Here is a 27,979-nt window from a genome sequence, read left to right on the forward strand (position 1 = left end):
GAGTTTCATTTTAGAAGAGAACACCAGAATGGCTAGCAAGAGGCAGAAACTCACTCGCAGCTCCACATCACTGCACATTTAGGAATGGCATTGTTGCTTTACGCTCTGGAAAACAGAATATTCTATCAGCTGCTTCTCAAAGCTTCATTTGCCTGTGGTGTGAGGTGAGGGGCCGCATTGAACTAGTCACATTAGCATATCAACTCGCCCTCTGCTGTTGGAGAGCTGGAATACTAACCTCATAAAACAAAGCGCTGTTTGCCAATTCAGGAACTGATTTAATCCAGTTTGGCCCACCTCACGTGGAAGGAAGATTGGATTTGTATTCAAATGGAAGCCAGTGTCCAACTCGTTCAGTGCGGGAAGCCAAATCGTGGGAGTGACATCACTGCCCCGGGGCCTCTCTCTGTTTCTCTAGGTGCAGAGTTCTGCCGACAGAAATGGTCACGGGTGTGCATTATTGCGTGACCGTTGTAAGCAAACGGCTAATGAAATCTGAATAACTGCTTCTGAAATCTGAATAATCTGAACCATTTCAATTCCGCCCACCTACCCTTCTGCCTCTCTTCTGAATCGCTGGGGTAAAATGTTTTATGTATCACTGTTGTCTTTTGTCTCTGTGCCTTTTTTTTTTGTTTTGCAGCAGACCCAAAGGAGGCTCAGCTGAGGAAAGGAAAGGATCCGGAGAAATGCGAGTGGTGGCTTTTCGCCCAGATGTGGCCTATAATCTGTTGCATACGCTCTTTTATGGCCTCCTGGCTTTCAGCACTATGAGGTGATTCACACACATTCCCAAGTAGTTAAACTGGGTTAATTCTTGGACATGGACTCTTCAAATGTACTTTTCCTGTTGATGGCTTGATTGTTTGGTGCTCGTGAGCAGATGCTGAAATCCAAGTGCCTCTCAAACACGTTTCCCCAGGTGTCTGAGTGATTCTCTTTAGCTGTGATCAGCATTCCACACCAAACACCATTCCACAGTGCCTAAAGCTGCTTTCACATATGAACTGCGGATAGTGTCCAGAGGATCAGGTTCACCCATTGGCCAGCGTTTTCGCTCTCAGACATGTAGCACACAACCGCTGAAGAAGCTGGGGACTTGTTTTGAAATGCAAATACTCCATGCTGCCCCTCTGGCATGACCCAAGTCTAAGGTTCTAAAAGAATTTTAAAAGACTTTATTCACACCATTATTTTAGCTGAAATCTTAAAAAGATGACAAGAATTTGGTCATTTTGTTTTTGTTTCTGTTTATCTCTGCAATGTACAGCAGTAGCAGGTCATAAATATGTGTTTAACTGCTGGCGAGCTGCTGACTCTGCTGGAGCACGCAGCATGTGCTTGGCGCCGCTGCTTACAATGTCAGTGTGGATGCATCATCACATCGTTATCATCATAGTTATCAGCACAGTCATCAGTATACTTATCCTTCTTGGTGTGGATGGCCCTGTATGAGCTAATTTGTAAACTTGTACACAAAGTGGGCCTCCAAAAGATCCCCAGGCCACTACTCATGCAAATTGGGAAGTCTGACAAACAAAAAAAAAAGGGAATAAACCTTGACAGAAGAATGAGCATGTCTCTCATTGGAAGCTATTTCGAAACCGTGCGAATATTTTGGAGTCAGTGAGAATTGCAGGCATTAAAAGTGAAGTAGTTATTCACTGGACCCAAGGCTGTTCTGCTTGTTTTTTGGCACAGTCATTACATGTCTCAGCCAGGCATGCTATTCAATGGAATATGTCCAAAGGTTTGAGGTCACAGAAAATATCTTTATCTGTATAGATGGAGGATAATGTTGGTGTTCCAGGGATGTTGGCAAATATGGCCTTCTACTGTCAAACACTATGGAGGTAAATGACAAAAGACAGCAAAATAGGCTTTTTTTGTCAGACCAGCAAGTGCATTTTAATAGATTTAGAGAAAACTTAAGAACAATCACATTTGTATTATTGTTCTTTTTCCAGAAAGAAAAAAAGAGCTATGCATGGCTGTTTCCAGCAGATAATGTTTCATGTTGTGCATCACTCCTTTACAGTTAGCCCCATTAGCCTCCCCTCCCATATTCCTCTCCCATTTTATGCTTGTGGCCTACTTCTGTGGTTGACCTGACTGCACCATGCACTGGCAGCTTCCCACTGTGGAACTGCACTGCCGCCGAGGCTCCCGTTTCAGATGCCAGAAAGTGGCTGTGGGTTGAGGGACCAGACTCCATCGCTGGCACCTCAGCTTTACCATTGAATCGAAACATCTTTCTTGCGGACAAGTTCATATTCAGCCACTTCTTCTTAATTTACTCTCTGAGTTGGCAGATTTTACTGTAGCTGTGACATGATGACTGGTGCCTCTTAGCGCTCACACCGCAACTATGACCACCAAGCAATATCAGCCCAGTACTGTACGTTTGTACAATTCTTAAAACTTTTCACCAGAGAAGACAGCAAAACACTCCTTTTTAAGCTGGTGCTAAAATCCGTCCACGTGATCCAGTCATAAATGGGCAACTCTCAGTCTCTCAGTTCACACCTGTCATGATAATCTGTTGGCAAAAGCATCTCGAGTGACCCTTGTTATCGAATCACACTTCACTGCTCTGTGTCCCCACTGGGCCAAATGGATGGTTTTTACACAAAGAAAGAAATAACTGAATATGAAACATTTACCAAATTTACAAGTAGGCCCACATAGTTGTCACAGACACCGTTCACAAAGTTACCGTTTCTCTTTACCCAACAAGTTACAAAACTGAGTGAGTCTGGGGACTTTCTCCATAAGCGACAAATAAGTAGCAATTATTGATTACTATTTACTGCATTTATAAAATCTGAAACGTTAACCATCAATAAAATTTCTTTTTTTATAAATTTTGTTGTAAATGGTGGATTTAGTTCAAATCAGACAGTGTGTTCACCAACATCTGCTGCTCACCGTAGCAGGTAAGACATGTAGTTTGCATTACAGTGAACTAGATGGAAATCAGACAGTGTGTAGTCTTCAGCCTGTGTCTGTGGCTCCTTGTCTTGCAGAGGACATCATTTGAGTAAGCAGGGCTTTAATGTGGTCCAGCACACATTCACAACTGCTAAACGGCCATAAGAATGTGACCATATGTGGCCCAGATCACCTCTGAATGTGGTCTTAGTGATCCGATCTCAGATATCTCCTCGGTGCCCTTCGGGTGCATTCAGACCTGTCCATTTGTCATCAGATCGCTCCAGACAGATCTGAACAGGGTAGTATTCCATCAGTCATTTATGGTTTGGGGCTCCCTGGAGCATGTGGGGATGATAATTACCATTCAGGTTTCAAAATTTCCAGATGCAGCCTGTCATGATCATATATGCGTGGCAGTAGCAACAAAATAAAGGTACAAAATGCCATAAGAAGTGGTAGACAGTATTGCATTCGGACTTTGATTTATTATAGCTCAGTAGTGTTGCACAGCCTGATTACTATGCCTTGTTCCTTGCAGTTTTTCCCCTTTTACATCTACAGTGTGAAGCACAACAACCCTCCCAACTTACATCTGCAAACACAGGCTGCCATGCTCGTCATCCATGAGTCGTTATTGCGAAAGTATAATTGCCTTTAGCGCTTTGTGAGGACTGTCAGGAGAATCACAGAGTTTACAGTTGAAATCATTGCTCCTTTTCCCTGTTTTAAGAGAAACCTGCAATTACTCAGTCAAAAAGAAAAGAAGAATAACATTCTGCTATCTAGTTTATTCATAGCAGCATGGAGATGCAGGTTTTCAGGTTCACAGCAGTACATCAGAAAAGGGATTTAAGTAGCTGGGTAACATTAATGTTGCACACTGTGTTCTTGCGGTAGGTTTGAAATGACATGTGCTGCACAGTACATTTTATACATGTAGTTCATACAGTGCATAGCTGTCACAGTCAGAAATAAAATTCATACAAAAGTAGGAAAATCTGAAAGCTTTTAACACAGCAGCAGCCAGGTAGTGCAAAAAGTGATGCGTTTGATTTCAACACTTTCCATAAAATGCTGATGGAGAACAAGAGGCCAAAAGTGCAGAGAGCCATTTGTTTCTGAGCTATTTGTTTCTGTCAGACCGCTCCTTTGCATTAAAAACGTGTTGAGATTTATTTCTGTGAGGCTACGCTCCTTTCCGCCTCCTCCCTCCGTCTCTCTTTCTCATGGCTCCATCTCTGTACCTGTCAACAGTTTTTCAGCTCAGTTCATTCACTCAGCCTCCGCTCGCCGTTTAATCTTTTCCTCATTTGTTTAGAGCTCTTAATTCATGCGCTCTGGATCAGAACTTGGACACTAAATTAAGTTTAGCCACATTGGAACCATTTCAGCAAGTCGTCCGCTAAACTAAAGATGACTTCTTGTCAGAATTTAATATGCTTTACTGGTATTTAAAAAGGTATTTTGAACATCGCTTGATGTTGCTTCTCTATCTCCCCTCCCTCTACCCAGGATGAAGTATATTTGGACTGGCCATATGTGTGCGGTCGCGGCCTATGGTGTGTGTGGGACGGAGTTGTGGACTCTGCTCCTCAACGCTCTCCGCTGCAACAGTAAAGTTCTGGTACGAGCTCACAGCAACTGCACTTGTGCCTCCAAACACCTGCCACACGGTGTGATACTTGACTTTAGTTAAGTTAGTGGTTTTGTTCCCGCCTTTAACTTTCCTGACCACTTGACTAATGTGATTTGTGTTGTTTGTAGAGATGAACACACAGTCATCACCTGAGCTCAGTCCCCATCAGCTCTACACAGCTTTTAGCCTCATTTGGCTCATTGTTTTGGATATTTTTGCCCATAAACACAACTCCAATGTTAATGTTAACAGTGCTCAGTGTCTGCTAGATGTGTAAATAGGCAACTTGCTAATACATTTTCAGTCAGATGTGTCAGCCATGAAAAATGGTTATTGCATCTTTATAACTTTGCTTTAAGCTGTTTTCAGTTTCGCTGATCCAGTGGAAACATCTGTTGCTGAATGATAACGGGGACTAAGTATCCTTTGAAATGTACGGTTCAGTACAAACACAATGTCTGAGTTCTTCTTTTTGTGCATTTGATTTTAGGAGTAGAATTAGATAGTTTGCTAATACTTTTTGAAATATACTCTATTGAAGACATGAACAGGGCATCCTGGAAAGGATGACTCGCTCACAAAGAGGGATGGAGTGAGGTTCACCACTTTGTTAAACACATGACTGTGTAAAGGATATTACTGCATGGGCTCAGGAACACTTTGTGCAGCAGTCAGGAAACACAGTTTTGATTTCATTCTGTTAGATTATTGATTATTTAGATTTATTTAAGAACAAAAACAAAAAATAAGCAGAATATGAGCAAGCGTTCAACAGCAGCGTCTGATACCTGACACTTTCTCATAGTCTCATAGTAAGTAGTGACATTTTGATCAGTAGTCAGAAAGCATCGAGAATTAACACCAGTTTCAATGACAGCCAACATTACGTTCATCACCAGTCTCCAACGAGCATGACATTGAACTTTGACAGCACGTTTTGACACGCTCTGGAGCGATGTCATATTTTCCACTATTCGATCATTTTCTGGTCTGTCATGAAGGAGAATAATTACGCTGTCTAATGTCCAGTTGCATTACAATCCACAGCCTCCTCTGCGGTCTGATGATCACACTGATGAGTCCACTAGGTGTCAGTGTGGTCATGACATGACAACAACATGGCTCAGACGGGAAATGATACTTGTGAGCGGTGCTGCTCTGTCTGTCGGTTATCTCTGTTGTCTCATTCTGTGCTTGTCTTCATTTTTAGGTAGTCTCACTCTCACTGTCTCGGCCTCTGATACGATTATATTCTTCCACTTTATTTTAACCATTTCTTTCTCTCATTTTGCAGTTGAGGTTCGTCAGGTATGCAGTTCCGCTGGCGATGATAGGTTTCTTGTATTACAAGGTATGCCATTTTTGTTGTACTTTATGTTCATCGCTGTATTGACGGTCTCATTACGGAGCCGAGCCGGTTTGTACACACTGTGCGATGATTTGAGGGAAGGAAAATGCCTGAAATGGAAGTGGCAGGAGAAAATGATAACAAGCAATTGGATCATAACAGGAATATAAAATGATTGCTTCCATTTATTTATTGTGCTACTGGAAGAATCTATATGAGTGTTTTATATACCGTTAAATTCAGTGCAGTAATGAGATGTGATTTAAGGTTTATCAGCAGCTTTGATACTCTGCTTTACTGCCTTAATGAACACTAACTCAGGGTTCTCCATCACTTGTCTCTGACTGTTTTCCCTGTAGTTCTGGCCCAAACTAATGGAGGAGTTATCAGAACTGAGGGAGTTTTATGATCCAGACACTGTGGAGCTCATGACCTGGATTAGGTACCCACACACACCCACACTCACTAATCCAGAGCACCCATCAAATCGAAGCAAATCTGATTTGCTTGTTTCCTCAGATCGAGTTTCACTTTGCCTGATGTCCTTGATTAGTCTGTGTGTGTGTCTATATACTTGTGTGTATCAGCGCTTGTTTGCTGGGGAATCTGGCTGATGAGTGATGAGAGCCGATAGGTCCCCACGAATAAGACTTTTGGGTTGGGGGGGGGGGGGGTTGTGCTGGAAAGAACCCAGCTGTTGGCAGAACTCTAACCCACCTCAGGGCTTCTGTAGCTGGGCTTTTGATCAAGAGCATCACCACGATGGGCTCAGAGATGGAGCTGTGATTTGGAATGGCTCAGTACTGTGGCTGCTCTCTGTGTTTTTGTGTTTGCACATCTGTGTGTGTCTGTCATTTTCGACTCATCAGGTTGGATGTAGGGCATCTTCTGTTGGCTTAGCATCGATATGGCATAACATGTAACTACGCAAGCACGACACCATGCTCCCTTCTCATTGCTTTTCCATTTAGGCCAATACAGCAAAGTGAGTTTAACAACCGTGGTTTAACAGCCCTCCCCCCGACCTGGATTGAACACTGCTCAGCATGGGTGAATATTAGCGATGGTAATATAACTAAACAGCACTGCAAGTGAACACGAGTGAGCACTGAGAGAGCAAGAGGAAGAAACTAAGGCTGAAAATTAGCTTCTTTATTAGAATATTTTCACCATTTTTATTTATGTAATGAAGTAATATCAAGCTCAACAGTCAATTTACTTACCACTTATCAAGGATATCAAGATAATTACTGAACAGTCAGGGTTGTTATTTATTTATTTTACAAGTTGTTTTCTATGTTTTATATTTGATACTTTTAATATAATTTTAAAATAATTCATCATTATTTTCTTATTAACTTGTTACTTAAAATACATATGAATTATTGATAATAAATAAAGAACATTATTATATTTCAAATGTAATGTGAAGTAGTTCTGTGTAACTCAGTGTAAATCCTTAGTCTGGCCATGAGCTGTGTGGTACGCTCTGTGAACATTGCTGGTTGAAATATGAAGGCAAAAATTCCAGAGGAATTGCTATAAAAGATGGCAGAGGTTGCAAGACTCAGTGAGAAGAAGGATCTGCCGGTTAATGTGCAGCGGTGCCGGAGGAGGATTCCTGTTATTTCAGAATTCAGTGAGCATGTACTATTAAATGTTTTTGTGTGTGTGTATGAATTTTCTGTTGTTGTACGTTTTTACCTTCAAGTGCTCTAGGGGTTGTCGGCAGCTAACATGAACGGTTTGTAACATCTTTTGAAGTGAATATCTTAGAGGATGTGCAAATGTTTTCTTTGTTTTTCTTGTCAGGGTTTAAAATCTTTTCATACTAATTGTTCATAAGTGGCCTAAAATATGCATTAAAACAAATCGCTCATTAAAAGTAGGAGTGTAAGCAAATATCGCTACACTTGAGCATTGTGATATTATGTTTTGTGATAATGTATCTATTCTCAAAGATCCATTGCAGTTGATTCATTTTGTGTTGTGATTAAATCACCATTCACTAGATAGTAGTGTTATAATCTATGTTTTGCAATTTGACACCCCATTGTAACAAAATCATCTGAGACGTGAAGAAGTGGATATTGCTAGCATAAATATAAAGAACACGATCCTATGAAGGAATATATCACCTTACTTACTGTATCATAATATATTGCAAAATATTGAATTATAACCCCTGTAGTGCAATACTCACCACATTGGCAGATTCTCGCCAGTACTCAACCTTAAGTAAAAAGCATTAAGGTGTAATGTTAGAACCACTCTAGATTCAGGTCTTTCCCATACATGATCACTGTAGTTCACATAAGTACTCAATAAATCATCATTCAAACCTCATTATTTCCATCCTATCATCATCAACATGATGACAGTGAGTGGACCAGATGTAATTTTTAAGAAATGCCCAGTTTTGGTCTAATCCTATTAGACAGAGAGTGGAATGGCTCAGAGAGATGGAGAGCAAGACAGAGCAGCAGAGGTTGGGTGTTTGAATGTATTTGTGTGTGTGTGACATGGGTTCCCTTCCCTCTGGAGCTAATCCCATTAAGCTCTGAGGATTAGGGGCTGCCTAGAGTTACCTTGGTTGTGGCTGAGAGCGGGGCGGAGCACTAAGCTTCTTGCTGCTGTGCTAATTACATTCCAGATGAAAGATGAGGAAGGGGGTGCATCTTATGCTGTATTCTCTGACTGACTGAGGCCAAGGCTGTTTAGTTTTATAAGGAAAGAAAAGATCATGGGAGATTGTCAAAGTATGGCATAATAAGGGGCAGAATAGAGACAGATACATGCATACAAAACAGTGCATATTTCTGGACCGGCTAGCGTATTTATGTAAAGCTGCCAGGGACTCACTGTGGTAATTCTAGCTGCAGGGGATGTGCTTCATGTATGAATCATGTAAGACTGAAAGATTGCAAATGTTCAGAAAAGGATTTAATGTGGCCTGTTGTTGAAATGAGTAAAGATGCAGATTTAGGGTGATTTTTATCTGTTTTGTTGTACTTCTGTTGTTACAGGGCTGAAATGTCCTTAATAAGGATAACAAGTTCAGAAAAGTCTCTCTGATTTTGCCCAAACAAAGTACTATATAGACAAAAGTATTCAGACACATCTCTTTATGGGGCTGTTTTTCAGGGGTTGGGCTCAGCCCCTTACTTCCAGTGAAGGGAAATCCTAATGCTTCAGCATACCAAGACATTCTGGACAATGCTATGCTTCCAACTTTGTGGCAACAGTTTGTTAAAGGCCCTTTTCTATTCCAGCATGACTGTGCCCCAGTGCACAAAGCAAAGTTCATAAAGACATGGCTGGATGAGTTTGGTGTGGAAGAACTTGACTGGCGCAGAGTCCTGACCTCAAGCCCATCAAACACCTTTGGGATGAGCTGGAACAGAGATTGTGAGTCAGGCCTTTTGATTCAACATCACAAATGTTCTACTGTATGAATGGGCAAAAAATCCCACAGAAACACTCAAAAATCTTATGGAAAGCCTTCCCAGAAGAGTGGAAGCTGTTACAGCTGCAAAGCTGTCTGTGTATGTAGAATGCAATGTCATTAAAGTCCCTGTTGGTGTAATGATCAGATGTCCCAATACTTTTGTCTATAAACTGTATGTCAAAGGTTATGGATAGCAATAAAGGATTAGATTAGATTAGAATTCGATTAGAGGGCCAAATGATACGTGTCCTAGATCCTTCTGAGTATAGACGGACCTAGTTGTCAATACAGGTTGATGAGGGATTATCATAACTCCCAGACCAGTCATTCGTGACGTCACAGGTTTGAAAAACTTAGGTGTTTATCTGTACTTTGCACAACCATGATTCACAACTTTCCACTTGATAAGTGCAGCGCTTCCACAGCTCAGATGTAGGTTGATACTCTGTTTAAACGGACAGTCAGTAAATCAATAGCGATGCCCGGTCATACCACTGCCTCCAAACTCTTGAGTTATTGTGAGTGTGCAGTTTTTAAACCAGTATTGCTTCTGTCTAACCCGTGTGCTCTGTCTCTCTGCTTCTTTCTCCGTCGGTATCTTCGCCCTTTACAAATTCAGATGCGCACGCTCATGCTGCAAAAGCAGCATAGTGTCGATCAAAGAAAACTTATGAAAAATGAAAGAGTGATGATTAGCAATAGCTTCACTGCTTTGCTCTCTGACATATGAACTTAATGCTGGACGTAAGCAGTTCAAGGTAGTGCAAAGTGTTACATGTGCAGCATAGAGAGGAGCAGCTTAAGCTCAGGCACATGTTTAATATAAACCAGAGCCTCTCAGACTATCAGGGCTCACAGATGACCACAGTCCATACTCACTGCACTACACTACACTGCACTCTGTAGCAGACTGCGGGCAGGAGATAGAGCTCGGAACAAAGGTCAAATGTCACATTGCACAGTACAGATGAGAGTCAGGAGTGGGATGTACTGCATCTTGAACTTCACAGTTGGAAAGTTAGAATTTCAGAGCATTTTCCTAAGTTTTGCATGATGTAATCTTCTACATCATTAGCTCAGAAATAAACTAAATGGCAGTTTGTCTTCTCTTTCACATCCTTCTCCCACCGAACAGCATTCATCATACAGATTTCACCAAGTGTAGAGGTTATCTTATGATACTATTGTCGCATGAATTAGTCTGAGCTGATATTTTGTGTTTTGACAGATTCCTTTTTTCCCCTCCCCTCCTCCTGCCCCTTCCTTCTTCTTTTGGCAACAAGATGCAGTCTGTGGTCGAGAATTATGAAGGCTGCAGTGAAAATTATTAATGAGAGCTTTGACAGCAGTTTTGTTGCAAATTCAGGAGGTTCATCTAGCTACTCAGCACGGAGACCCATTCAGAGAAGAAACATGCTCAAATGAAAAAGTCAGCATATTTGACTTTGTTTATCCCACAAGTCCTCACTCTTAAATGGGAAAATAGGTTATTTGCCTTCTTAGGGACCATTATGACTGTTCTGACAATGTTTGGTATGAGAGTTTTCTGATCTTCCACCTCCATGGATGAAGTCTGATTAGGCTTGGGCAACTAACAGCACAGTTTCTTGCTTTGTATAATAGCATACCCTTTCTGCTTTTTGCCCTTAATGAGAGAGAGCAGGAGTCATCCTTATAAAGCCATAAAGAAATTGTTTGCTCAGATGGCCAGTGCTGTCATTTTTCATGGTATTGTGCTTGTTCATCCTGTCTGGGTAAAGGTTAAGCCCCTAACTCACATGAGGCCACCAGATAATTCTCACCCAGTGCAGACAGGGCTCCTCTGTTTCTTTCTACCTCTTTCTTGTTTTGTAAATCTGTCTTATTGTGTCTGTCTGTCTGTGTAATTAAAACAAATTGGGAAACACATGCTATTGTTCAGCAATCACTCATTCAGTAAAAATTAATTTTTCATCTCCCTCTGTGAAACTGTAGCCTGGCCAATTTCTTTTTTTTTATCCATCTTCAGCTGTGGCTTTCTCTGACTCGCTTTCTCACTTCCTTAATTGTCTTCCTGTCATCCTGCTCCTTGTCGTGTTTTAAATTGTCTGAATTAGTAGCATTTCCTTCATCCCTAAATGGGGAAAGTGCAGGTCTGTGTCTGTGATCTGTGTGTGTGTCTGTGTCTCTCTCTCTGCATTCTAACTAATCCAGAGGCAGTTCTGAGAGAGAGAGAGAGAGAGAGAGAGATGTCCTTGACTAAACACACCTCTCAATCAGAAGAGAGACTTCAGTAGAACACCCATAGCCTGACGCATTCATAAGAACACTCCCAATCACTTTCTCAGTCTCACTATTAGACCTAATCATCATTTCCATGCGGCACTACTTAACTTTTGAATCATGTGAGGTTACCAAACACCACCTATGAATTGAGAGTATGTACTGATGTCACATTTTTACCTGAAAGTATCCCCTTCACCACCACTGTAAATAAATATATAAAGTATAGCAGGGGCAACGTTTTTTTTTTCCATTGGCCCACACTGACTTAGATACAGTGAACCGCAAATTGGGCCTTTTATTCTATTGGGAGGTTTGGAACTGACCTTTGTCTGTCTGATCACGGTTTGCTTAGTCTGCCTCTAAAACATTCTGTCAAAAATCCACCATCGGAAACTTGCTGTTTTGCTAGCTTGTGTGAAAGTGTGTAGCTAGCTTAGCATAGCTAGCATATTTGGTCAAAATGTATCTTGATGTTATTGCTTGAACAACACAATTGTCTCTTGGGATATCAAACATACTGTCTTTGAACCAACACACTAAAATATTTAGATGTCCATTTTTGGTTAAAAAAAAGCGATGTTCAGAGGCGACTTTTTCTCTTTTTTAAAAGCAAACATCCTTGCTCGTGTCACTGTCTTGACAACTTGGGAACTTGTAACTTGTCACTTGAGGTTAGACAAGAGTCAGCTTGAGACCTTGAGTCCGGTCTGAATGTAGACAATGTCCTCTGATGGAATCTAGTTGAATAGCAATACAGATTCACTGTAGACATTTGCCTCGACGTTGATTAACAAAATGCTACCTTGATGATTTGTTGAGAATCATTTTATTTTTTAAGGACGTTTCAAGGACAGTTCTAGCCCTGGAGCCCTATTTTGTCCATGTGTGGTACAGAGTATAAAAGCATGTTCCTTCTGTTTTTTTTTTAGATATTGTAGGTCTGTTCAAAATCATGTAGATTTTAATGACTTTTCTGACTGTCTGTGGTCATTTTTGTAAAATATTTATTTCAGAAAACCTTGTGCTTAATTAATTCTACGTCATAGCATAGAAAATATCTTTTTATATTGCTGCTTCTCTTTATTCTTCAGCTGTCTATAAAACTGAATTTGAGAGCTGAGGCATTCACTAATCATAGTATACTTAACAAAGAGAGGTCTAATCCAACAATGTATGTAATGTGGAGGTGTTGCTTTGTGGAGATGTACCCTATGTGGTGATGGACCATTGCAGGGCTTTATGCTAACAGCGTATTGGTTTTTTTTGGTCTGTGTCAAAACATGTTGTGAACACGGTGTAGTTTTAGTCCTTTTGTGACTGCTGGTGATATGTTAATCTGTTCTGAATGCAAAAGCTGGCAGCATTCTTTAAAGAGCCTGTGCACTTGTTATCATAAATATCCATAGCAACATCAGTGTGTAGGTAGGCAGTCAATAGTGTTGGACGGTAAGGGGCCAAATGTGGATTTCTTCAGATTTCCTTCCTTCAGACAGGGTGAGACACTTTCCTCTGTATTGTTTCTGTGCTTGTTAAAGTTGACATGTTTTGCTAATTCTCAGGTTCATAGTTTTACTTCTGTGTTCCGCTAGAAGCTTTTTACAAGCTATGAGTTCACCCCAGTATCAAAAATACCCATTTCCTCATGCCTGCAGCGCTGTTTAGCCGTCTAGATTGTTTTACGTGAGCTATATATATTTGAAAAATGTAACTGTGTTAACTCTTTTTAACTTGTTTTTTTTAGTTCTTCACCAACTCCTGTAGCACTCTGTCTAAGCTTGAGCAAAAAAGCAACCTATCATTACACATGGATCAATCACTCATACTGAATGAGTGATTGATCCATAGATGATATAAACATATTGCTTACAGCAGCTTAATGTTGTTAATTACACTGTGCCACGTAATGTCTTTTGTGATGTAGTCTTTCTTTTTTAAAAGCTGGAGAATTGCAATACAGCTGCCAGTGTTGCAGATGTAGTATGTACGGATGTACTGATTGGTATCTTGGATGTGCAGCCACTCGACTCTCTGTCTCTCTTTTGTTCCACTCACTTAATCTCTAACATTGTGCATAAGCACTTTTAAATGCAAGTGCTTGACCTTGTAAACACTGACCCATGCACAAAAGGAACCTCCCCATTAGTGCGGATCACATGGATGCTGTGGTTCTCGAGCACCCACCGAACGTTTAAGCAACCACGGGAAAGGCCGATCACAAAATGAATGAATGAATGTATAAATAAACTGCATCTTAAGGTGTATACTGTATGTGTAAACATTGCATGATGATTATCAAGTCATGTTTTGTTTTGTTTTTTTTGCTTTTGCTAAAATACACATGGAGTGTTATGTTGCATAGTGTCATGACTGTTACGTTTACTAAAGCTAGCATAAAAGTTATTTTATGACAGTCATCACTTTGGTGGTATTCAGTTGATTGGGGCAGCCATGAGTAAAAACATAAACTGGTACCTGTACTGCATTCCTATTCTGGTTGACATGATGACTGGCTGCAGACTTATCAAGCTACTATTTGTTTTTTTGCACATAATCCTGCATTTTCCATCAGGAACTGAGTTCAGTCCTACCTTATATGCAGTATGTGTTTGGTTATACTGCGTTATAGTAGATTGTGTTAGAATGTTTGGTGTTGGGGTGACAATATGACACCTGAATGTCAACGTGTCTGGTATTCTTGGTTCAGGCAATAAGCTTTGTCAGTCCCATCTCTGTCCTGTGTGTAGGCATGAGTTGAGATTAAAAATGACCCAGAGGTTAACTTTACTGGAGGTGTGTGTGGGTGTTTTTTGTGTGTAAGACTTGCCCTTGATCCTGTATTTCTGTGCCATAATAACTATAGATCATCTCTGTGTGATTTAATTTGTCTGTACAAAGAATGTTTTTGTATTTGGTCCTGATGCAGATAGCTGCTGTCCTTGAAGACTGTAACCCTGAAAGAAACGTTTAAATGCCATCAATATTTCCCAATTATTTCAGCAGATGCAGAAAGAATGTGGAATGAATAACAAGGCTAGAAAAATAAACCAAAACTGAATTCAGTCAAACTTTTTTTTAATAACTGGATGCACCTGTGAATACCCTCCAAACATTTTCATCTCCTTTAAACCACAGAACATCTTCTGCAATCCATTTTTCTCTGTTCTCCTGTTTAGCTCAAAAATCTCTAAAATACACTGTGAGTGATGTGTTCTTCTGTCTTCTGTCTCTCTCTCTCTCTCTGTTTGTCCACAGCACAAAGACCCCTAAGCACACTGTGTTTGCAGGCAGCATGCAACTGCTGGCTGGCATCAAGCTGTGCACAGGCAGAGTTCTCACCAACCATCCCCATTATGAAGATAAAGACCTGCGGGAGAGGACCCAACAGGTACTGTACACTGCACTATACTCTCAGACATACACAGAGGTGTGGACGCTGCCTAACGGGCTGCAAAATAACATGAACACAATGAATGTCACACAGGGATGGTGTCAACTATATGAGTGAGTCATGTGGATTTGAATGCTAATTAGAAGTATGCGGGGAGTGGGCGTCTTTTTCTGTGTGCTCAGACAGAACACGTCAGCATACAAACTCAACGGAAAAACAATGGAAGACGAATGTTTGCTTGAGTTGTTGGGGACTGACGCAAATACTTGTCTGTGAAAATGTTGAGTGAAAAAATTTGGCCATATAGTTAATGAATTGTGTTCATAAATGTACAGAGATGAGAGGAAAAAGGACAGCCAAGAGAACTGGAGTTTCTGCTACTTAGTTCAGTCTGAGGCTTAGCTGAACACAACAGCACGCAGAGGGACACTCTCATATGGCTGTTTCAGGCGGATAAACGGCCAGGCAGTCAAATTTAGGCAAACAATGAAAAGAAAATTTGCTAATTTTTCTGTCACTATGTGATATTAATTGTGAAGTTGTATTAAAAGTATTTAGGAGTATGTAAATTAGTATTTAGAAGGAACTATTGTTGGATACATATGTGAGTGCAGTTACATTTTAGGGAGAGGGCTTTATCTTTGCCTGTGAGACTGTTAGCCCTCTTCATATTTACAAAGAAGCAAACTGAGGGGTGTGTGTGTGTGTGTGTGTGTGTGTAAGAGAGGGGGAAAGAGAGAGGGAGAGTGTTCAGCTCAGCCTCTGACTAAGCTCAGCACTCACCAGCTCTTTCTGTTTCATTCCAGTCTCTCTTCTCTTTTTCCCCGTCTCCTCTCTGTATGTTCATAAAGTAAAGTACATTTCCCCTCTAGTCGGCTGTCAACATGGACTGCACCTCCACATCTTGCTGCTACAGACAGATTGAGTAGCGTGAGTGAAGATAAATACACTTTTTAACCCCAGAACTTAAAAAAATAAACCGACGTGATAGCATCCGATGTGTCTGAGTGTCTTTCCTCCTGAGCTCCTCAGCCCTCAGCAGCTGTCTGTTAGCAAACAGTGGCCCTGCTCCGCCCAATCTTTCCCATACAACACGTGGAACATCAAAGGCGTGACAGTATATCTATTGGACTGTGTGACTCATTGTATTACTGTAAAATCAGGAGAACTGTTTCCAGGATCATACAAGACTGATGACTAGTGGAGGAAAAAGTATTCATATCCTTTACTTAATTGGAACTATGTGAGTATAATCAGGAAAATATACTGAAAGTATTAAAAGTAAACGTAATCAATCACATGTCACTGTTAGACTATACCCCCTGGCCCCTGTTTGGTCCTCCCCGATGTCTGACTAAAGATTTCAGCCATCTGTGTTGCATCACAACATCCTCAGTGTATCCCTTTGTGTCTCCCTTTAATAAAGCCAATCTGCTCAGGATGTATCAGAGACTGATTTCTAGACAAAGAGAGAGAGCTTCCCTTCACAGTTTTATATCTGTGTAGATGAGTGACAGAGGTCTATAGCTTGAACATCGTATGGTGTCGGTTTTAGTAGTAATTGTGTTATGAGGCTGGAGTTCTACTGGTGTTCTGTTATCTGCAGCCATGGCCCCTCATAATGCTGTTTATAGCAGAATAATGGCTCAAGCTACAGTGGAATTCAGGCGAAGTAAAACATCCTTGGTCACATTTCTTTATTTATTCACTGTTGGCAAATAGCGGTGGTAACACATAAGATTTTCAAACTGCAGCACAGTGGAATATGAACGCTGGTCTGAGGTCGGTGAGTTCTCCAATGTGCTGAAACTGAACTGACTCGGAGTAGTAAGTGGGTCTGTTGTGTTCATGCTAACAAGTGTAAGTGTCTTCACACACGCAAAAACACACTATAATTATGCTTGTGAAGGGGACTGGCACTGGGACATCTGTACTAGAATAATAAAAGTTTAAAAGACACCTAATGACTTTTAATAAAGTTCCTTCAAACTCCATGTATGATATGAGTCTTGACAGACATGGAGGTCTACCGTAAACGTGATTGGTGTGGTGAGGCGCACAACCACAGGGAAGTAAAAAATAAGTGAACTGTGTGAGGAGAGTGTGACATCTATTCTTTATATTCACAAGAATGTTTTCATTCTTCAGCCTAGTAAAACCAGATGGTTTATCCATTGTTCTAGGTGTCTATAACCAACATTCTGCACCAAAGTGGGGTGGGGGGCACGACAACCATAGAAAAGTCAGACTTAAAAGATTGAACGGACCTGTATGTTATATCAAATGCAATCAGATCCTGATTTTACAGTTGCACTCAGAAAGGTCAATCAGGGCTCCGCCACCATAGTAACTTTAACAGCATTTAAGTGTACATACACATTATTTGATTCTATTTTTCCTTGGTTGCCATTTACTGCGGTAAGATACGACCTTGAGATATTATTTTAGTGCAGGAATGAAAATTAGAATTTTCTGCCTTTTTGCAGAACTTGCCATTGCTCTACCATGCAGAGAAATGTGTCCTGTGCGACTGCAGCAGAAGCCACATCTCCTCACTCATCCATCTCACTCAGCTCTGTGCTAATGTCTTGCATAGGAGCCCAGGAAATTGTCTGTTGATGGGCAGTGACCTGCAGTCATTGTGTGAATGAATATTAGATCAGAAGAGGTACTGAGTACAATGTGTATTCATTAAGTCAGGCTGAATAGTAACTTAAGAAAAATGGTGTCTAAAAATGCTGCGCCACAGCAAAGGAGAGATGAATGGTGCACTTATTATGCAAGAATGCTGTAGTAGAGAATTGTTTTTGAGTGGTTATTTTCCTTGTTTGTTTCTATTGATGTGGATGCAAAAGATTTTCACTTTCATAAATGGAACAGATCAGAGAAATGATTTGTTAAATGGCGCAAAAATGTTTTCAAACTCTGAATTCTTTGACCAAATTCTCTTTGCATTGTGTCTTTCTTTCGACCTTCACATGCCCATCGTGTTACTCAGATATGGAATGGTTTCTAATAATTTGAACTTGATCAAAAAACCGGAAAACACACACATATAAGACTGATGAAGAACACTGTAACAGATTAGCTTTACTATCATTCATTTGTTTCTGCATTCGGTGTGTGGGTCTTGAGCAGAACGTAATGTGTGGATCATCTCTTGGGGAGCTGAGCCTATGTTTTGCCTCCCAGTGGGAAGTCAGTCATGCTGAGCCGCTGGCGAGGCCTGAGCTCGGTGTGGAGCTCATTAATGATCCACGACACTGGTGCAGACCTTCTGGGCTCCGAGTGTGTGCATGCGTGTTATTGAGGAGCAAAACTGTGTAAATTCATTTTCAAACATTTGTAAGAACCTTAATGATGTTTTCTTGGTTTTTCACTTCAAAATAATTCATTAGTGGACAAAGACCACAATTATTCTTGTTACCAAGGCACTTCTTTTTGTCCTTTCTGAATTAAATCACACACCCAGCAGGCGTACATTCTGGACTGGGAAGCAGCCTTTCATCACCGAAGTTATTTATGTTAATACAGGTCACAAAAGTTTTGTTTCATTTTCAAAAAGGTTACATCAGTTCTGAAAACAGTTAGTCACTGTAGTTTTTAGTTACTCAGACAGAATGAAATTTGGCGTCTTTTTACAGATTAATACTTACTTGGTACTGTGAGTATTTACAGCAGTAGGACAGTTTATGTGGGTTTGACTCAAAACAGTCAAGTGTGTGTGTGTGTGTGTGTATGTTAATAAACTAAAATGTCACACAATGCAACAGTGTGCATTGCTAATGTGTTTTTAATTGTTTTGGGACAACAGTGGAGCTCAGTGAAGAAGATTTATCAGGCTTACACACACGCACACACAGTCATGTTTCCATCACTTTTGGGGACATAACATAGACTTCCATTCACTTCCTGGAGGCTTAACCACCACCTAACCATAACAATAAACATTACTTGCCTAATCCTAACCCTGACCTTAACTTCACCACACAATCGCACAATATGAAAGCATCTCATTGAGCTTTGCAGGTAACAAGTTTGGATGTGGATTATACATTCATTCATCTGCATGTATTTCTTTTGTCCTTTGTTGGACATTATATTTAGAACATTGTACAACAAAATAGTGTTCAGTGCTCCAAACATGAGTGTTTGGAGGGGGAGTCTGTAATCATAATGCTACAAAAGAGTGCAAAAAGAACAAAGAGGGCAGAAACATGGTCCAGGCATGTACACGAACACAGACACTTCAAGCTACGCAAGACTGATTTCACACATCGCTGCATTCTGTGGTGTGTTACCTGAACTAACACAAAGGCAGGCTGCAGTGTGAGCGTGTCCGCTATAGCATGAAACAACAACAGAAGGCTGATCCCTTCCTTTTGGTTTAACTTCCACTCCAAACAACACAGTTGACCGACTGTAGCTGAACAAGTCCAACATCTGTGCATTGGCTTATCTATGAAACATCATCACCTCTTCTCTTCTCTGCTCGTCTGTTTCTTTTTCTTCCTTCTAAAGACTGAATTTAGAAGTATGGTCTAGACCTGCTCTACTTACAACTTTTGTTGTGATTTGGTCATATGTAAATATACTGAATTGAATTCGCTCTGTTCTGTAGGTACAGACGTACACATTCCTCCACAGACATCATGTTTGTTTACTACTCATAACAAGACACTAATTAGCTTTATGGTTCCCTTGAGATTTGATGTTTGTTACCTCCAGCGAGTGAGAACACATGCTCAGTGTTCAGCTGGACCAGGCGTTGTCATTCCCATTCATGTACTTGCGTGGACCGTGTTTCTTTCCTTTCACTTAATTAATCGTGAAAAGACAACGAGACGAACTCGTCCGCAGGGCCTGACATCTGCGCGGGATTATTTGGATTATCATTTGCAAATCTACAAAGGTGTGAGACTGTTAGCAGAAAGTAGTTCACATTACATGCACACGGTTTTCCTTTAGGTTATGAGGGCACTGCATCGTGCACACATTTCACACTCAGAATTTAGACATTTAAATAAATAATCATAGAAGCCAATCCGAGATCTTCATGTGGAGTGTAAACTGGCAGGTTGCGTCGTCACTTCAGTGTTCCACTCACCAGTTCCTGTGGGTTGCATTATTTGTCCACTTCAATCAGTCGTTGTGAAAAAGGTTGCAAGAAAGGATGAAGGTAACAAAAATCTGCTATATTTAACATTTTTGTTTTTGTTCTCCATCTGTTTTTGCTTCTTCTGTAACCATTATTGTTTATATTCTTTCAGTGAACATTTTTTAGTGAATCTAAAACAACTGCAGATGAATAGTGCCTTGTAATTGAGTTCCAGGAGAAAGGTTTTCTACTTTCACCAATATTGATGTTCAATTAAAAAGCCAAATTATCTTAAGGCAAAAAAGGCAATCAAAAAAATCCATGCAAACATTAATAAATCCACTTCCGTTCTCTGTGTGTGTGAGCAGGTGTATCAGGTGTATGCTCGCCGGTCCCCAGAGGAGGTCCACAGCATTCTGAGGGCCGCCGGCGCCGACTATGTGGTGCTGGAAAACAGCATCTGTTACGAACGGAGGCACAGGCGAGGCTGCAGACTGCGAGACCTGCTCGACCTGGCCAACGGACATGTGGGTGGCATTTATTTAACTTGACTCATCATGACTGTGTGTGTGTGTGTGGCTGAATGTGCCATCCCATCCGCCAGCTTGTGAGACTGGGTGAAAGCTCTCAGCCTCCACAAAGATCAATAGTCTCACTTCTCATCTGCACGTCGCTGTCTGTCACTCTGTTGCTGTCGCTCTCTCTTTCATTCCCCTTACCACCACCACCACCACTTTCTCCCTCCCTCCCTCCCTCCCTCCATCTCTCCTTATTTTGATGTGGGATGCGGCGCGCTGGCTATTTGGATTACCAGAGGCAAGACGAGCTTCAGTCTGGCTCAGCGTGGCGTAAGACACATGAAACACAGAGTCAGTGTGGATCTGCGTTTGTGATGGCGTAAATGTCACACAGCGCACACAACATCTGACGTGTAGACGGCTTTATTGAAGGAATGCTGGGTTTACATCTGTCTGTCCTTTCTCTCTTACTTTTGTTTTCTTTTGGTCTTTCTTTTTTTACTGTCTGCCCTTGTCTACCTCTTCATTGTCTCCTTCCATATTTCTTTCTTTCGTTCATTCCATGGACTATGTAGTGTTCGTGTTGAATAGCAGATCAATATTGTGTTCATGTATCTGTTTAGCCCCGAAAATGAACTTGCGTGCCCCATCTTACCTGCCTGACTGAAGTGGTTATGACAGTTGAAATCCTTGTATATTCTCCTGCCATCTGGTCTCCTAACAGCAACAGGTGTTCCTATTGATTCACATGAATGAATTTTAAACATAGTTTTACATATTTTCAAGTGATACTTCATGCAGCGACTCAAACAGCCCTGAGGCCAGAGAAATTTTAATCTTTCTTCATTACATAAAATAGTTATGACTAAGCATACAATGATCAATTGGAAAAACAAATCCTTCAATATCATTTATTAAAAGCTTAAGGGTAAGTGGTCAGTAGTCAGGGGCAGTTTCACCAGATCTGCTTGACTGTCCTGGAAACACAAGCAGTCACTTTCTGATTTAAAGGGTGCTTAACTGGAGCTCGTTGTCAGCTGAATGGTGGGTTCAGTTTGTAGTATTCGTGTGTAGTTTATTTTTAGGCTAACTATTTCCATCTAGCTAGCATGTTTGCATAGTAGTTCAAGGTAGGGGATTCTTTTAAATATGAAATTTCTTTCTATGTTTTATCAATATGTGAAACAAAAAAATTAAAAGAAAAAAAGCAACTCATATTTATAAGTTCCTGCCAAATGCAGCTGGCAGTACCAGGAAATGAAATCAGAGTCTGCGAGCAGCTGTCGACTGTTGATTGAGTTTATTTACAATAACTTTATCTCAAAGGTGTCAATGATATGCTGATTAACACACATCCACTTGAAGAATATATATCAGTGTTAGCTGTCGATCTTGTTGCTGTCGATGATGACATTCGTTCTCTGTGTCGTCAGATTATGGACGGACCGGGAGACAATGACCCAGACCTCGTCCCGTCCTCCCACCCTCGATTCTGCGAGGCTGTCAAGACGGACACTGCGGCTTACACCTCTCTGTTCACAAGAACATTCCAGAACAAAACCTTCCACGTGTACCGGGTAAAGAAGAAACGCAAGAAAAACGGCAAGAGCTCGTCAGAGGCCGCCGCAACTCAGTAGCAGGAGTGGAATTCCCCATCAGAGGCCAGAGGGTAGAGAGCTGGGGGAGGAGAGGAAGAGATAAAAGCACCGAATCCTCTGTCTCCTCTCTGCTCTGTGCCCAGCTGTGATCATGCCCATTATTTTTTTAACACATGGGTCTGTGAACTGTGGTATTAAAGCAGTGGACCGGTTCAAGCTTGGGGCTGCAGTGGGTTTTTTCAGTGCAGTGTGGAAAGACCTGCAGGAGTCCTGCTTTGGGCCGCCCAAAGCACCCTTCTCCCAACTCTGGTGCAGATGAGCAGACACAGAAACAGCTATTAGACCTCTAAGCAGGGTCTGGAACACCACAAGCAGCTAGTAATCATTTCTTCACAGCATCATGAAAAGAACAAAATACAACTCACTGCTATTTAATATTACTTTCAGTATTGTTTTCTCTTGTTCTCTCGTTCAGTGGTATTTATTAAATCTACTCATCAAGTCTGAATCCTTTAATATAGTATAATACACATTTGCTGTTGAGTTCTTCTTTGCCAATGACACTATGTGATGTAAATAAAAGATCTGTTCAAAAATTTCTCTAACAAGCCTGGAGATTTCAGCCAACCTGATCCAAAATGGAGCTGACTATTGGAACACAACCACCTTAATTCAGAATTTCATTAATATTTTTGGAAAGTGACACTGCAGTTCTGACTTACATCTGCTATATAGGGTATACAAAGGGTATAAAAGGTAGACTTTGGAGTTGAAATAAGTTATCAAAAAGGAAAAAAAGGTGCTATATTTGAACAGCATTGTTTAAAACTGTAGCAATGGTCTCTTAGTAAATAAAATCGAATAAAAATTTAAAAAAAAAATGGAAGAGCTGCGGCTGGAGAAATGTTTTGATTTTTCTTTAAAATAAATGATCTATGTCGTCATCTATTCTAGGTGAACAAAAAACTGTATCTCTGATAAAAACACTTGGTCGTTGGTCATTCACAGTAGCTCCCAAAACGCCTTTCTATTTTTTATTTTTTATTTTTTTTTTCTGTACTGCAATGGAATTTTGGTCTTGAGATTGTACATAATGGGCGGCACGGTGGTGCAGTGGTTAGCATTGTCGCCTCATAGCAAGAGGGTTCCAGGTTCGAATCCCGGTCTGGGCCCTACTATGTGGAGTTTGCATGTTCTCCCTGTGCCTGCGTGGGTTTTCTCCGGGTTCTCCGGCTTCCTCCCACAATACCAAAAACATGCACATTAGGTTAATTGGCTACTCTAAATTGCCCCTAGGTGTGAGTGTGAGAGTGTGTGGTTGTCTGTCTTTGTGTGTTGGCCCTGCGATTGACTGGCGACCAGTCCAGGGTGAACCCCGCCTCTCGCCCGTAGTCAGCTGGGATAGGCTCTAGCTCCCCCGCGACCCTGACGGATAAGCGGATGGATGGATTGTACATAATTCCATTCAACAAAGAGTTTTATTAAAGACAAAAGAGAGAGAACTTAAAGAGAAAAAATCAACAAGCTTGCTAACTATCTTGTTAGCTTGGTTGCTAATGGGACAATTTCACACAGTTCATTCAGTTGTATTTGTAGCATTGATTTCTGATTCATAACTACATAATTACATTACATCCTCTTCACTCTCATAGTTGTTTTTTCATAACGGTAGCTTGTACTCCAGCTTAACAAAATACCATCATCTCACAGAAGTCTTTTCTTGACACAAAGCCTCATGTCACCCCTGTCGGATGAGTCGATCGTCCCTGTACTGGTGGCATCACAACAGGCATGCTAACACTGTTAGCTCAGGAGATGATTGTTATCTGTCTCTGCTGTTTTCTTTCCAAGCGCATTACGTGACTGAAACTTTGACTGTGTGCCAGTGTCCCTTCTTTACCTGAGGTGTATTTCAGCTGGTTGAATTTGTGAGGACAGTGACAGTAGGAGAAACAGGCTGGATTCTTACTTAGCTCTGGGGAAAAGCCACATTGAATAAGTCTCAAGGAAATTCAATCGAACGCAACTGGACTTAGTTATTTGTCTTTGAAGACGTTTCACCTCTCATCCAAGAGGCTTCATCAGTTCATGCTCGCTTGACTAGGCTGGGACTAGTCCCAGCCTAGTCAAGCCTAGTCAGCCTAGTCATGAACTGATGAAGCCTCTTGGATGAGAGGTGAAACGTCTTCAAAGACAAATAACTAAGTCCAGTTGCGTTCGATTGAATTTCCTTGAGATAACCATGACCTGGATGAATGAGAATATTCACAGGCACATTGAATAAGACTGACCATTAGCTTGACTCACACTGTACTCAGATCAGTTGGCACTTGCAAGACGCATGTGCCTCCACAGATAGATGTTATCAATTACCCCTGAAAAGAAAAACAAAAATAATTTTGTTAGTTTCGATTCCCGCCAGGGTGAAAGCATGTTCCACTGGTGCTTAAACGTGTTTTTGCTGTATAACTGAGGTCAAAGCTGGTACCAAGTGATATTTGTGACAACGCTGTCGTTGTGATTGCTGTCGGCTCTGTGACTCTCATCATCAACAGCCTCAACCTTTTCGCTCTCTCTTCTCTCTTGCACACACAGCCATAAACATGCATGAATAATGTAAGTGGTGAGGAAATTGCAGCAGGGTGACAACGATGCTGATTCCCCACTGCAATCCAAAATAGACAGTGTGTGTGTGTGTGTGTGTGTGTGTGTGTAAGAGAGTGAGAGAGAGGGGGGCAACACTTGCATATCAAACTGAAGCTCTGTGGTTAGAAAAAATAGCAGGGAAGCGTGGGGGGAACAGAAAAGGCTTGTGTTTAAACAGCAGCAAAACATGGATTCATGATGATCAAGGTCCCTTCCTCATTTTCGTTTTCCTCTTTTGAACCTAAGGGAAGGCAAAGGAGAGGAGGTGTTGTCTGCAATTATGGGTTGACCAGTCACTTTCCTGCTATTATGTACATAGGACACACATACACACACATTTCCCTCAGCTCTGTCTGCCTATATTTGTACAATTGCTAATAAGGTCCTCTGTCTTTGATAATCCAAACACTCGCAATGCATGACAACTTTTGAAAACGTGCTGTTCATTCACCGCGCTGCCTCATTTTAATGCATACCAATGGGATCATTGCCGCTTGTCTCCCCCTCCTCACCTCTCGCCTTCATATTGGATGTTTAATTTAGGAGATGTCTGATTGCTTTATTTGAGAGCCAAGTGATTCCATTATGTTTGCTTAATAAGAGTGTACTAATGTAATTTTTTTCAGCATTCTTAATTTCCATACATACTGGTGTTGGGATTAGTTATTCATTTGGAGGTGCGCTGTCTGCCCATGGTTTTCTTAAATGAAAGGGAGAAGGGAATGAAGAAAGCCATTAACTTGTGGGCACATGTAGAATTCAGCTCAACACTCCATTTAGGCTCGTTCTTTTTTTTAAAGAACTAGTTGATGTATCTGAAGCAAGTGTGGACATTTAAATTTATATTTTTGTATTGGAAATAAATAGGTTGAATCGAGAGGCGGGAACTTTGCAGTAAATAAGACTAGAGGCCAAAATTTAGACATTCTGAATAAAACAGTTTCCTTTGAAAAAATCTATAACAGTAACTTTTCTTTCAGTCTTAACTCAGGACGTACTTACTGTGTCGTTCTAGAGCTTTCAACGCTAAGGAATGGTCCTCATCCACGGATCGCTCCTTTGCTATGGAATCATTTTAAACATCTTTCCATGATTGTGGGCACGTCTGATGCTTTAACCTAACTCTTGTTTTTGTCCTCCTCCTGTCTTAGAATTTTATGTGTGAATATTTCTTTCTTTGCATGTCGTGCCATGGTTCTAAATCTTCTTGGAACGTTTCCTCTAAGCTGAGTTGAATAGTTTGAAAGTCGTAGCTTGGTTAGCCTTGTTTTTAGCTTTTAAAAAAAAAAAGCTGTAATTTTTCATGTAAGGTCTTGGTATTCAGAACCGAATCGTTGTGCTTAATTACACCCATATATGAGCGTTGAATATTCAGAACCATGGGCTGGTGAACAGCCTCTACTCTCTCATGAGGAGACTTTTGGAACCTGGCTGCAGGGATTTGAGTTCAGTTCCAGTTCAGTCATAAGCGCATTAGTGAAGTTGGACCTTGGTGTGGGGTGGTCAGGCCTGGTTCTCAGATGCCAGTCAAATTATTTCTAGGGTGTTAGATGGGGTTGCACACAGTATTTTGGCCATGAGGTGTATGTGGTGTACCCTTACAGTAAGCTATCCGGCTGGGGATTGGTCATATGTTTTATAGCTTCAGGATGAGGATCTGAAACATACTAATGTAGGAGAGAATCTTGGCCAATTCTTTGACACTTTTACAAGTTTTTACAAGTCACAAAGTTTGAATCAAGTTATCATTCAGCTCAAGTGTGGTTTGATCAGTGTTTGGGAATATGTTGAAACTTGGATAAAAATAAACTTTACAATGTTCACTTCAATGTAGAGCTTCATTGATTAATGGTTTAGTTAGACAAAAGAAAATTAATTGTGATTCTATTTTGAAAACGAGTGAATGATTACATTTTTTAAGCAAAAGTGTCAAACATTTGCTGATTAAGGATTCGTTAATGTAAATATTTCCTGCTTTCCTTTTTAATCTGCGATAGTAAATGAGGAGTCTTTGGGTTTTAGACTGTTGGTTGCAGCCATTTTTCATACTTTTTTGACTATTTATGAACAATTAATTGTGACATCATCAGCAGATTAATCAATAATAAAAAGAACCATTAGTTCCAGCCCAATTTCTCTGTGGAATCATTTGTATCATGATGTAGTGCAGTTATGATGCATGTGCCAGTCCTCGACAAACCATCTGACATTGTGTGGAAGCATCTAAACAGATGATCCCGCTGAGACAAGACCACGTCAATACATTGAAACTATTTATGAATGTGACATGCCCACATGGAGTATGAGGTAACACCACATCCTGCACACACACTGGTACTTTAGAGAACTCAAAGAGGAATATTGTATTATTGAGTGATTATTTCCTCCATTTCGTTCTTACTTTTTCCAAGAATCCACTAACATGTTGTACAGTTGTTTTCTACTGCAGGACATTTTTTCACTTCAGAATTGTTAAAACTATTAAATATGTTTTCTGCAGTTAAAACTGCTGTCACATTGCATTACTGATGGAAGGGACATGAGAGATACCGGAGTCTTTTCCAGTGTTTGATATTAGACATATGAATGGCAGCACGATCAATAAAAAAGTTTTTTTTTTTCTATATAAATTCCTTGCTTGTCATTATGTGAGTCCCAAGTTTATTTATTTTTTTTTTTTTTCATTTCTCTGAATTCTGAAGTTTTGAAATGCAGTCACGACTCAGCAGTCCCTGGTGCAAATAAATGAATTTATTGAGGGGGAAAAAAAAAGAGAGATCAAAGCGAATACAAAACACTTACATAACTGTCCAAAGCTCAGCTCATCACCATCATGATGATAAAAAAGATATGTTTGGTTTGACTGTTTTTTGTTTTTTTTTTTCTCCGAAGCTGCACATTTTAAACCTATGGTGCTCTTCTTGACAAAAAAAAGCAATAATTAATCTATCTCTGTATTTACAAATGAGGTAAAAACATTAACTTTGTTCACAACATGTCTGCACCCAGAACACAACATTTAAGAAGCCATTATATGGTACGAATGGATGATGGTGTGAGGTGAGTTTCTGCTCCTTCCAGCTGCAGAGAAAGAGGTGAA

The 27,979-nt window shown here is 40.7% G+C and overlaps 1 protein-coding gene across 5 annotated transcripts in view; it reads left to right on the forward strand.

The window, feature by feature from the left end:
* dpy19l3 (dpy-19 like C-mannosyltransferase 3) overlaps positions 1–22,835 on the forward strand; it is a 46,202-nt gene extending 23,367 nt beyond the window's left edge. For all 5 annotated transcript variants that reach the window (XM_046396460.1, XM_046396392.1, XM_046396304.1 and 2 more), the window contains 7 exons: positions 644–775; positions 4,447–4,558; positions 5,865–5,921; positions 6,278–6,360; positions 14,884–15,016; positions 20,486–20,644; positions 22,069–22,835. In XM_046396460.1, coding sequence (XP_046252416.1) covers positions 644–775; positions 4,447–4,558; positions 5,865–5,921; positions 6,278–6,360; positions 14,884–15,016; positions 20,486–20,644; positions 22,069–22,272 — 880 coding nt within the window. In that variant the 3' untranslated portion in view covers positions 22,273–22,835. The remainder of the gene's footprint in view (positions 1–643; positions 776–4,446; positions 4,559–5,864; positions 5,922–6,277; positions 6,361–14,883; positions 15,017–20,485; positions 20,645–22,068) is intronic.
* Positions 22,836–27,979: the final 5,144 nt, after the last annotated feature.

Source organism: Scatophagus argus, chromosome 1 (genome assembly GCF_020382885.2).
Source record: "Scatophagus argus isolate fScaArg1 chromosome 1, fScaArg1.pri, whole genome shotgun sequence".
Classification (NCBI taxonomy): Eukaryota; Metazoa; Chordata; class Actinopteri; family Scatophagidae; genus Scatophagus; species Scatophagus argus.